This window comes from Lissotriton vulgaris, chromosome 7, assembly GCF_964263255.1.
Source record: "Lissotriton vulgaris chromosome 7, aLisVul1.2, whole genome shotgun sequence".
In the NCBI taxonomy this organism is placed as follows: Eukaryota; Metazoa; Chordata; class Amphibia; order Caudata; family Salamandridae; genus Lissotriton; species Lissotriton vulgaris.
In genome coordinates this window covers 66551561-66563141 of record NC_141695.1, presented here as the reverse complement: position 1 = coordinate 66563141, position 11581 = coordinate 66551561, and the positions used below count along the sequence as shown (strand labels likewise).

Below are 11581 nucleotides of genomic sequence, written 5' to 3'. Positions count from 1 at the left end.
ATGTATTTTACCTTTTTACTTGATACATTCTAATCAATATTAATAAAGATATATGTATATCTTTTACTATTGATGCATTTTTTGGCATGATGGTTTGGAGCTATAATCAAGACTCCTGTATGTATACTCTTGCATTATGTGACTTGGTGCTAGAATGTGAGTGTCTTTTAGCAATAGGTTGACCAAGGGAAGACTTTCTTTTTAATTACCTCCAATTGACGCCCATGGGACTAGAGTGTTTTACTTGTACCGCCTGGTAAAATTGGGTTCAATGTTCAAATACTCCGGAACGAACAAGTGCGGAAACTCCATTTGGTACTTAGCCTCTGCCTGACACATAATCAGGCTTATGTCCATAATGTTTCCAGGAGTGCCCACGACAAACAGCCCATATATGGTCAGGAAGAGCAGATTCATATATAAATAAGGCAAATAGAGGGGTACCCGACCAATATGTTGGTTGTTGCAAGGTGTCTGGTGGGCCAAGTTTCAAAGGCTGGTTTCCTGTCCATGAGGTAATTATTAAGGTTTCAGCATAATTTTAATTATGTCTTAGTAACTGGAGAAATTTCAGTAATTATACAATACGCTTGTGATGTGAAATTACCAAAATTACACCAGCTTGAAAAATTGATAGTAATTGAGGCAAACCTCTTCCTTTAGGGGCACAGAAACAACAAACTAAGAGAGAGAGAAACTGACGGGTGGCTACTACAACATGTGCTTTCTAAGCTGCACTGGCTGCCCATTGAAGAACGCATTCAGTTCAAGGTGCTGTGCATCGCGTACAATATTTTGAAGCACTAAGCCCCCATTGGGCTATCTGGTCAATTGCAGCCGTATATGCCCAAGTGTGCTCTGCGATCCGCCAATCATGGCCTGGTCTGTGTCCCCTGAGTAAATAAAAGCGAGGGCGGGGGGTCGATCGTTTGGCCTCTTGGTGGCCAAACTTTGGAATGCCCTCCCAGCACGCATCCAAGCCATCCCTAATCTTTTGATGTTTTGGAAGTCCTTAAAAACATGGCTGTTTCCTGCAATCTGATGTTGGTCGCTAGAGAATCTCTCTGCTCTTCCTCGGTTTCTGGTTGTACTGAGATGCCTCGTTGATGAGGCAGCCATGCGCATTATAAATCCTGTATAACATATATAATATACTGTTATGTCCTGTAGCGTTAAATGCTATTTTCATAGCGCAAAATGCATCCTCTGGCCCATTTTGGATGGGATGGTGCAATGTACCCAAAGAAAATAGCCCTAAAGGATGGATTACTCTTCTCTCACAATTACACATAATTCTGAGTAATTTGGGAGGAATGTTTACCACAGATGTCCACCAGCCTGAAGCTGAGTCCAGTCGTAGATCCATGACCATGCACAGCTTTCACCTACCAGAGAATCGGGGACTCATCAGCCACCAGTGCCTACTTCAACATGTACACTAACAATCTCGTACTATTATAGATTCTTCTTTTATTGAACACTATTTCTAAAACCATTATACGTTGAGAAGCATTTTGCTGTGCTCTCAATATCTGATTTAAATGTGAGCTTTGCAAGACAGTACTCGGGCGTAGCTTCTGAGAGGGTGTTACACCTCCCCCAAAAAATTATTCTGGAGTAAATAGTTAGGTACAAAGGCTTCCACCCTGTGAATCTTACATGCCCCAATGACAAAAACACACACACATATTCTTTCTCATCTTTGTTTTGAAGGTCTTAAAAATGTTGATTAGTTTGAAAAATGTTATTTTTAAGTGTCCCTAACAACTTTCTCTTTCCACGGCCCCTTAAGCCCCTCTAATGTCCTGCTCCTCGTATAATGTGTTTTAGCAAGATATTCCAAAGTGACTGTTAGGAAATGCAAAGCTCACACCCCCAAATGTTATTAACAAAGCTACACTCATGCCAGAACTGAGCTGAGTCTGCGAATGCAGTACCCTGAAAGAGGTCTGTGCAATGAAAAAACAGATACCTCCTGTGCACAGACCAGACACCAAGGCCCAGAATTCAGCACAGCACCCAAAAAAGCTGTGCTGCTTTGCGTGACAGGAAGAGAGCAGGAGAGTGCCCTATTCACAGAGATATGGCACTCTCCTCCGCTCTCCCTAGAGCCGGTGCTCATTTGTGCTGCCGTGCGCCAGGCACACACCTTAATGCCATTGTGCTACGGTGCATGCTGAGTCTACCATGGGTTTTGTATAGAAAGGGTACCCTTCTTGAACAAAATACGATGGCTAGTTAAGTTTAAAACATTTTCCTACTTTGTATGTGTACTGTACAGTGCAACACACATGCAAAGTCAGAAATGCAATGAGTTTTTTTTTCCATTCACGCCTGCTCTCTAGTGGCGTACATTTTTGGCGCTATACCCTGTCTTCTAATGATTGTAGGTAGATTGTCTAAAAAAAGCATGGGTGGTTGCAAGGGAATGCCCATGTACCAGCCACGTAATACCCTCTTGACATAAAGTAATGTGAAGCAGCGTCTGCGTTGCTTTGCTTTACTTTGCCATACAAATGCGTTGGTTTGTTAATTCCCAGAACAGTTCAGCATCGGGTTAGTTCTAAATTTGTGTCTTAACTGTTCCTCAAAAAACAATGGTGGCCCTAACAGGATTTGTCAAACATGCGTCATCAATTGTCCATAGGCTGATGGAATGCTATTGGATAAACAAAGTGTATTGTTGTGCTGGGGTACTGGGGTGCTAGATTGGTTAAAGAATGCTCCCTAATATGCAAAACAGAGGGAGACCTACTGGACCTTGATGCAGGTGAATTTGAGACCCAAGGACATTTGGGTCCCGTTTTGCCTGTATGTGCACTTCGTGAGGGACTTAATTAAGATGAATAGTTATTACTGCACCCATTAGGAGATTGATGGATGTTAAGTCTACCCTCTGCCATCAATAACTGTCCATTTACATCATTCAAATCTCTATACTGCTTCCATTGGGAGCTGGTTACCACTATGGCGTCTTCACAGTTATGTTACTTGATAGACAAACCCTGTGGGGAAGAGGAAGTGATATGACATATTGCAGATGCTACTGCTTCCAGCGAAACAGTGAAGTGATGCTGTTGGAGGTGCCATCAGGAGTCACTGGTGGCAAGGTCATCGGTGGGAGCGGCAATGGCCCAGGGGCTGAAGCCTCTCCCCTCCGCTCATAATCGTTCACCATGGCCACACTCTCCGCTCTTCAAGGTGGAGAGCAGAGTGTGGAAATTTGATCTGGTGCAAGGCTGCTGTGGGATGACAGCAGAGACATCAATAGTAGATATAAGTGAGGCGGGGCTGACGTGGGGGAGCTTCAAGGATAGCCGTTCAAACGTTCTCTAATTATTTTTTACCAGCCCTGCAGCCCAATTGGCATAATTGGGCCCCTTCATCTAGGCCCATCACAGCTAAATCCAGCATCTTGGTGCCCCTCCTTATAAAACATGCTGCCCACTGGTACTCCCACCACCCACACTGTTAAACAAACAGAACCAAGGAGAGGAGGTGGACAAAGGTGGGAGCATAGAAGGCAAGGTGCAGTGGGTTAGTTCCCACCTCACAGGGAGTGTGCCGGGTAGAGCCCTGCTCCACAGAAGCAGCCCAGCTAGGACTGGGGGAAGTTTGTTGAGTTGGGAGTGCTCCAAGCCCCGTCCATCTAAACCTCAGTATGTGTAGTCATTTCCTCCCCCTCCTCTGTGTGACCCCTTCATCCTGCCACTGTTTGGAGTTGGTAAGCCTTGTCTTTTGTACTCTAAGACCTTTCCCTTCCGAGGTTGTTGAACAGCCAGCTGGAGTGTGGAGTCTGGATTGTGGCCCCCTGAGGCTGTGAAGGACAGTTGTGTGCTATAGAGGCTGACCCCTCTTACACCATATTAATGATGTTGCTGTGTGAGCTCCATTTTGGAAATCTTGGAACACTTTAAAAAATCTTGGAATATCCCAGAGAAAATCAAAGTACTGCTTCAAATCATTCTTCTTTGATATCTCTTCTCTCTGTGATCCCTGATTTTGTTGTAAGTGATATCCAACACAGCCACCCTCCAAATGAAGAGGTAAAGTATTAGATTCTTAAGTGTGTGTAGAAAGGCTATTATCTTCTATTTGAAAGCTGTTAGAAAAATGTGTTGGGGGCTTTGACTGCGTTTTGGATACAGTGACACAAAGTTTAAATGAGTTGATACGAAAAAAAGGAAAAGGAACAATATCCCACTTAACCAGTTGAAAAAGAAGGGGTTATGACATCCTGTAAAGGGAATGTTCTGATTGTTGTTGGTTGTCAAAGTGAGATTTGTGCTCAGGGTGGTAGCCCACAATGTAAAAAGCTGGTAAACAAGTTTCAAATTCAGAGAGCTTATTTGTACCCACACTTTTCTTCCATACAGTCCATTTTAATACTATTACTACTTTTTTCGAAAAGAAGGAACTGTATGGCTGACAAAGGTCCAGCGCCTCAGTTTCAAAGTAAGTCCCAATTTCTAGGTTTCAGTGCACAACAACGTCTCGAGCTTGCCACACCAAAGCTTCACTGTGAGACGGTGCACTGCAAATCAGTCTCAGCTGAGGCCTTTTAAAACTTTGAAATATAATAAAAAGGACTATTTTTGAAAATTAGAGCTCTCTGGACTGATTTGTAGTGCACCGTCTCCATTTTGAAAAAACTATTACTACTTTTGATGGGAATAATCTGGATGGTGTATCTAAAAGGGTTGAAATTAAGGAATTATTTCCAATCTTGAAAACCCAGCTCAGTCATGAAATAATTGTTGGTGATTTGGGTGTCCATGGCCAAAGGGAAAAATGAGGATGGAAAAGCTATTAGGAAAGAAGAAAAACCTATGAATTTCAGTTGGTGGGTGTGTTTCCATTCTCATGTTTGGGGTTTGCATTTTCATCATGTCTTAATAGCTTTTTCTCTATATAAATTCCTTTCTCAGGGTACCTATGGCCATTTTTTGCACATTTTATTATGGGGTAGCATTAGTTTTCATTCATCAGTATCCTTCTTGTGTTCTCTGTATGTGTAAGGTTGCTTAAAGGTCCCTGTTTGGTACTGCTAGAATGCATTTAAAGAGTACTGAGTTGAGTTTGCTTTTGGATGATATTTAGCCTTTCTGCATTGTTTCACTGAAGGTATGTGTTCTGGGATATGTGTGTCTCCTGCCTCTGATTTCCCTTCTTTGTTCACCTTTACATTTCTTGGTTTGCACTTGCATTTGGGTAACTTGTGCCTTGAGTATTAGGGGCGCGCATCCTCAGATGGCCTGCTTGTGGGGCGTATGACATGCCTCTTTAGAATGGAGGATCATATCTATATCCATCGTCGGGGTTGATAGTTTGCATCTTTCATTGATTTTGGTGTATTAGTCAGTAGGCAGAAGTTGACAATTCTGTACTTTACACTCTTAACTCGTTGTAATGAAACTGGGTTTTGACCCTCATTATTGATAAGATGTCAATGGACATCTGCAAGGCTGCATCCTTTGCCCCACTGATGTGTTCTGTGTTGCTAGACTGATTGTTCTCATCACAACAGGAATTATGCTGCCACTGTGGCTCATACATCAAATAATTCACCCTATAATCAACAATCAGAAAAGCTCCATCCTTGATATCTCCAATCAATTGCATATGTGTAGTGGTTAGGGGCTCACAATATAAGTAATAACTAAGACAGCATTACTATGGTGCTGCACCTGTGTAACTACAGATGAATTCCGTTTGCCATACTTTAGCCAACTGATATTGCAACCCCTCTTGCCCCAGTTTCTGAACGTGGAATCCTTTGAAGCCTTGAGGGTAAAAAACAGGTGTGGGAGTGCTGAGCTTGTCTCAGACACAGGGGTCCATCCTGTGTCCTTTCAAGCTACCATGTTATCTCCCCTACAGAACGCTGTGCTGTAGTGTAGAACATCCAAGGGGCTACTCCCTCAAACTGCCATTTTGGGTCTTTGTGTGTGCATGAGGCCTACCATCATCTAGAATGCTCTACCTTTAAACCAATGCACAGGAATAAATAGCTGAGAGGAAAAGGAGCAACAGAAGGAAGAAGATGGACCTGCCGGTTGATGGTCTGAAGTGTGGGGGGCCCACTCAACCTTGCAATTTTGAACTTCTGTTGGGCTTTATTTCCAAATCTTTAGGCCCTTGCTTACTGAGTTTCTCCAGGAGAGTTAGGGTGCACTTGCTCAAAACCCTGCTTGTGGGTGTCAAAAGAGTGGATACTACATATTACTGGTGCACTCACAGCAACCCTACAAGAGACTAAAGTCCACTAGGTCTTTGATGAGTGCCGGCATGGAGGGTGGTCTCCCTTAGTACTTGGGGTGCAGCTGCCAGGTAGATAGCAGGAGGCAGATTTACTAACATTTCATGCAGCACAATTCAGCAAGACAAAGTGTTGTGCGGCATCAAATGGAGAGTGCAGGAATGTGCCATATCTGCTAAGATACAATGCATTCCTGATCTCTCTTAGCACTGGGAACTAGTGGCTGCCAACCGCCAATGCAGGCAATCTTGCACAATTAGAATAGACACCTTCCAGCACAAAACAATCCTCTAAATGCTGCACACATAGAAATAGGAAAAAACAAGAAGAAATAAAACATAATGTTCCTTTTTATGCCTAACCTTAGGAAGGCATAGGATTTTGATACATTGCCAGATTTACTAGAGTCTGAAAATCTGCTAATGCACCAGAAACCATGAGTGGATCTGTGGGAACACACACACTTCACCCATGGTATGTCTTTCCAGGGCAGAGTAACGCAAGGCAGTGACGTGCACTGCCTTGCATTACTACAAATTTAGTAAGCATTGCAGACCCACACACGTGTGATATGCACAGTACTAAATCTAACCTGAGGGCTTGCATTGCCTTTGCAACACCTTGTGTGAGATAGGAACAGCATAAGCCTTAGTAATTCTGGGCGAAGGTCAGGGCATTTATGCAGCTGGACAAGGGGATAGTCCAGACTGTTACAGTACACTGCTGCTTAGCAGTGCTGTGTGCTGTGAAAAAAGCATGAATCCTCAACATATTTGGTTTTAACCAGAAGGACCCACAAGAACAATCTTGGTGGCTGGAATATGCCACCAGAAATTAAAGGAAACAACTCTGTTGAAAACAGCCCAACTGGGCAAGAGTTATCCTAATCCAATCGAGTGCAAACTCCTAAGGCTGTTTTCCTGCGGCTCCCCTTGAGATATTGGAGGCCACTGGCTGGGTAAAGCATTACTGTGAGAATAGCTTTTTGAAATATCTCAGAGGGAACCCATGGGCTGTTGGCTCACAACTGTGAACTGAAAGTACAACTGTATGAAGACTTTCAAAGGGGCGTTCTATGAGTCTCCTATAGGATCAGCAGAACAGGAGCATATTATCTTTTAAATTATTTTCCATTGTAGAGGTTGGGAAACATAATAATGAGAAACAGGTCTCACTCTCCCCAATGAGGCCTCCTGTGCCTGATGACCATGGCCAATTTGCCTGGGGCTCCTCCCAGGGCACCACCTTACTTGGAGTTCTGCTGCACTCTGTCCTCACTCACTGTGCCCATTTCTGGGGAGAGAAGAAAACAGAAGGAAGAGCAGCTGCTTTCCTTGCAGGTACTTGAGGAGTTATAGCTTTGCTGGCTGTGTAATGGGTCTACCTGATACTACATGGCTTCTTTATAAAACAATTCACTAAGCGCAACATGTGACCTTGATGCACTGCATGAGAGGGAAAGGACAGGAATATTCTGTATTTAAGAGTACAGCACATTTTGACTTTGTCTCTGTGTTGATGCCTTTTTGGTGCCTTGCTCTAACACAGGCACCCTCGCACCACAGTGCAAGGGTGCCTGTGTTGCTTGCAGGCTTCCTGCACAAAAACAATCCTGAGAGGCATATTCCTCTTTCTATGTTTGCTGCAGAATGCATCACACAGAAAGAGGATGTAACAAGGAGTAAAATAAAGATATTTCTCCTCCTCATTACGTCTCCCGAAGGCATGTCTTTTTGGGGCATTCCCAGGCCTATCACATTTGGTAAATCTGGTAATGCGGCAAAAACAATGGGAGTGTGCGGGAACACCAACGCAGTGCCTAAGGCATGATTTTCTAAGGCAGGGTGACACAATGCATCCAGATTTATGAAGCCACTCAGGGCCACGCAAGGTGGCCTTGCATGACTTCATAAATCACATTTTGGACTTGCGTCATGCTTGCACCACATATCGTGGTGGAAGGGCACCACAACAACTTTCATAAATATGTCCCTACATGTCTAAGAAGAAGCAGAGTGGTCACAAAGAAGTTCATGAGGATACTCCATGAATGAGGGTCACCTGGCGGTTCAAAGCCATGTAAGCTGCATCAAACATTGGAAAAAAGAGTAGACAAAAAAGGAAATCTTCAGCAGTTTGTATCCACTTCCAGGCATAATCACAGGCCAAAGGAATGCCCCATACATTCTAAGAGCATTTGGAAAATGTACATATGTATTCCGCAGTGTTCACAGGAGAGTCAGAGATGCCCAGAACACTGATTGATATCAATTAAACATACCTTAATCTGTATCAGAAAATGATAGCTAGGTACCTCCTCAGTTTATAATAGTAAAAGGGCACCATTCCATAAATCAATGGCACAAAATGAACCAATCATGAGAAGAAAAAGAAGCTTAAGGTATAATTATTCTAATTTAGTTTTAACTGGCAACAATCAAATGCGTACACTATGGATGAAGAAATATTAAAAAACTCAAATATTACTCCATGGTGTTTAGAAGAATCTTTAGTTGTGCATGTCAGAAGTTTTCCAATATTTTTTTTATATTACATTAGAAACTGCGTGTAGTATGGTTCTGACAATGACACACACCTAGCAGTCATATAGTTGTAATTACATTTAAATTGCCTCTCTGTTTATTTTCAGAGTAACTACACAGCTGTCCAGATGAACGCAGAAAATCTGAGTTCAAGTGAACTATTCCTGATTGTTGGATTTTCAGATCATCCGATACAAGGTCCCCTTTTTGTTGTATTTTTACTAATTTACTTGTTAACTCTTTTAGGAAATCTCATTATTATGGGAGCAATTTACACCAACCCACATCTGCACACTCCAATGTATTTCTTCCTCACAAACCTGTCATTTGTTGACATCACATACACCTCTGTTATATTTCCCCAACTGCTGATACACTTCTTTTTGAGCGGCACTCACATTTCTTTCAGGGAGTGCCTGCTGCAGATGTATTTTTTTATTGGTATGGTGGCTGTAGAAATCCTTCTTCTCACTATCATGGCTTTTGATCGATATCTGGCCATCTGCAATTCCTTGCGTTACACAACCATTATGAATAGTGCCATTTGTGTCCGTCTGGCATTTGCAAGCTGGGTATTTGGTCTCATGGAAGCTATACCACACACCATATTCATTTCTAGACTAGACTTCTGTAAATCTCACACAATCAACCATTTCTTCTGTGATGTGGCTGCTTTGATGAAGCTTTCATGCAGCAGCACTCATTCCATTGAGTTACTTACCTACATTTTGGGTTCTTGTTTGACAGTGATGTCATTTATTTTGGTTGTGATATCTTATATCAATATTATATTATCCATCCTGAAAATGCAATCTGTGAGAAGGAGGTGCAAGGCCTTCTCCACTTGTGCCTCCCACCTCACTGTAGTCATTTTATTCTATGGATCGGTGTGTGCAGCATACATTAGACCAACATCAACAATTAAAGACAATAAGATATTGTCTTTGTCGTACATTGCTGTGGCCCCAATGTTTAACCCCATTATTTACTCTTTGAAAAACACAGAGATTAAAGAAGCCTTGAAGAAAATGACAAGCAAAGTCAGAAAAGGAGGATGAACACAAAATAACTTGACGGAATCTCATTTTTCCTTTGAATGACAATTACTTTTGTTAAACTCTTATGGACATGATCACAATTTGTGTGTAGTTAATTTTTAGTCTTTTCTAGGTCACGATGTTTACTGCTGAATGAATTTTATTGACCACCTTTCAGACGCAGTTCTTTGCTGATTTCTACATGTTGAACATAGAAAGAGACACAGAATGTGATGAACATTTAAAATGTAATGGAAGTAAACAAGTATTTAGAAGCATCTGATTCACAAGGGAGCTGATGTCCTGTGATTCTCCCACAGTTGTGCTGAACCACAAAGATCTGGCTTTATGCCTTCAAATGACAGACATCTACTTGTGTTGATCTTCAGATATATTTTTCCTCAGATATGTTTCAAGTAGATTCTGCCATACTGTTCAAGTTTCAAGTTTATTTTCTTTGCATAGTTCATTAAAACCATTGCTATATGCTGCCATACTGGGAAATTCCAAACATGACTAAGAGCACGCCTGGGAAACTGAGAAGGTAGAAGTACTTCCAACTATCGAGTAGTTACAAGCAATGTTCCATCTAATTATTGTCCTTGATGTATGGCTCTTCTTGCATGTAGGTGCAAGCAAGTGATGAGATGTGCAACTAGGCAAATGAACCAACTATCATTTAAAGGTAGATAATAAGCATGGGCAATGCCAATGGGTCTGAATTTTAATTTAAAGTTACGTATCTGTGACGGAATATCAACCACACAAATATCGTGATACAGAATTATTGTGCCAAAACAATGTTGACCCAAATATCGTTTTCCTATTTTTATAAAGGTAAGTACAAAACTATTGAGCAAAAAATATCAGTAACACTGATATTGTTAAAAATATGACAAAAATATTATTTGTCAATAAATACACAGTTTAACATAGTAGAAATATCTTTTTTCCGTTTATTCAAAAACTGTGTGAGCTCATCAGAATGACAGACATATAAAATAATTTACAATCATTCATTCATGATAACTTGTAAAAACCATTGCTTTAAGAATGATGAAAATAATGAGTCGATAGCATATACACATCTAATAGATAAAAACCCAATCATAATTAAAATGAACTAAATGCAGATTATCTAATTCATATCTGCAGCAACTGGTAGCTAATGTCTTAGGTGCCTCTGTTTATCTAATTAAACTAACATGTACCAAATCTCCTGACATTAGATATGAAATTCCATAGCATAAATCACCACAGCAAGTACAGTACATATTCATGAGCATTGTCTTCCTAATTTCTAAGCTCCAGGCATACAACAGGCATCTGGACAAGGTAAAACCTAACCATTCAGTGCGATGAGTTCTGAGAATTCGAATAGTGTCTTTTAGGCGGTTCATTATAATAATGCGACAAATGGGGAATAGCCAAATTTGTAGGATTGGATTGTATTCAGGACAAAGAAACAAGAAGTATACTTCATTTTCTTGAGCAGACGAGTAGGCTGGACAGGTAGGAAAGAAGTTAGAAATATTCAAATGACTACAGAAATTGATGAATGGTAAATTGCAATATCTACATTTTAAAAACAGGGGCTTTGCTAATAGATGTTCTATAGTATTTAAAAACAATAAATACATAAAGAAGATTGCTGCCCCAAAAAAATACAAAATACAAAAAGAAGATTGCTGCCCAAAAAAAGGAGGCTGGTGTGACAGGAGGTGGTAGGAGCAAAACACCAA

At 41.3% G+C, this 11581-nt stretch overlaps 1 protein-coding gene across 1 annotated transcript; it reads left to right on the top strand.

The window, feature by feature from the left end:
• The first annotated feature begins 7467 nt into the window (after nucleotides 1–7467).
• Nucleotides 7468–9860, top strand: LOC147700749 (olfactory receptor 8D1-like). Its single transcript, XM_086929212.1, has 2 exons — nucleotides 7468–7599; nucleotides 8910–9860. The coding sequence occupies exons 1-2, from the start codon at nucleotides 7468–7470 to the stop codon at nucleotides 9858–9860; spliced, it is 1083 nt and encodes a 360-aa protein (XP_086785338.1).
• The last annotated feature ends 1721 nt before the right edge of the window (nucleotides 9861–11581 follow it).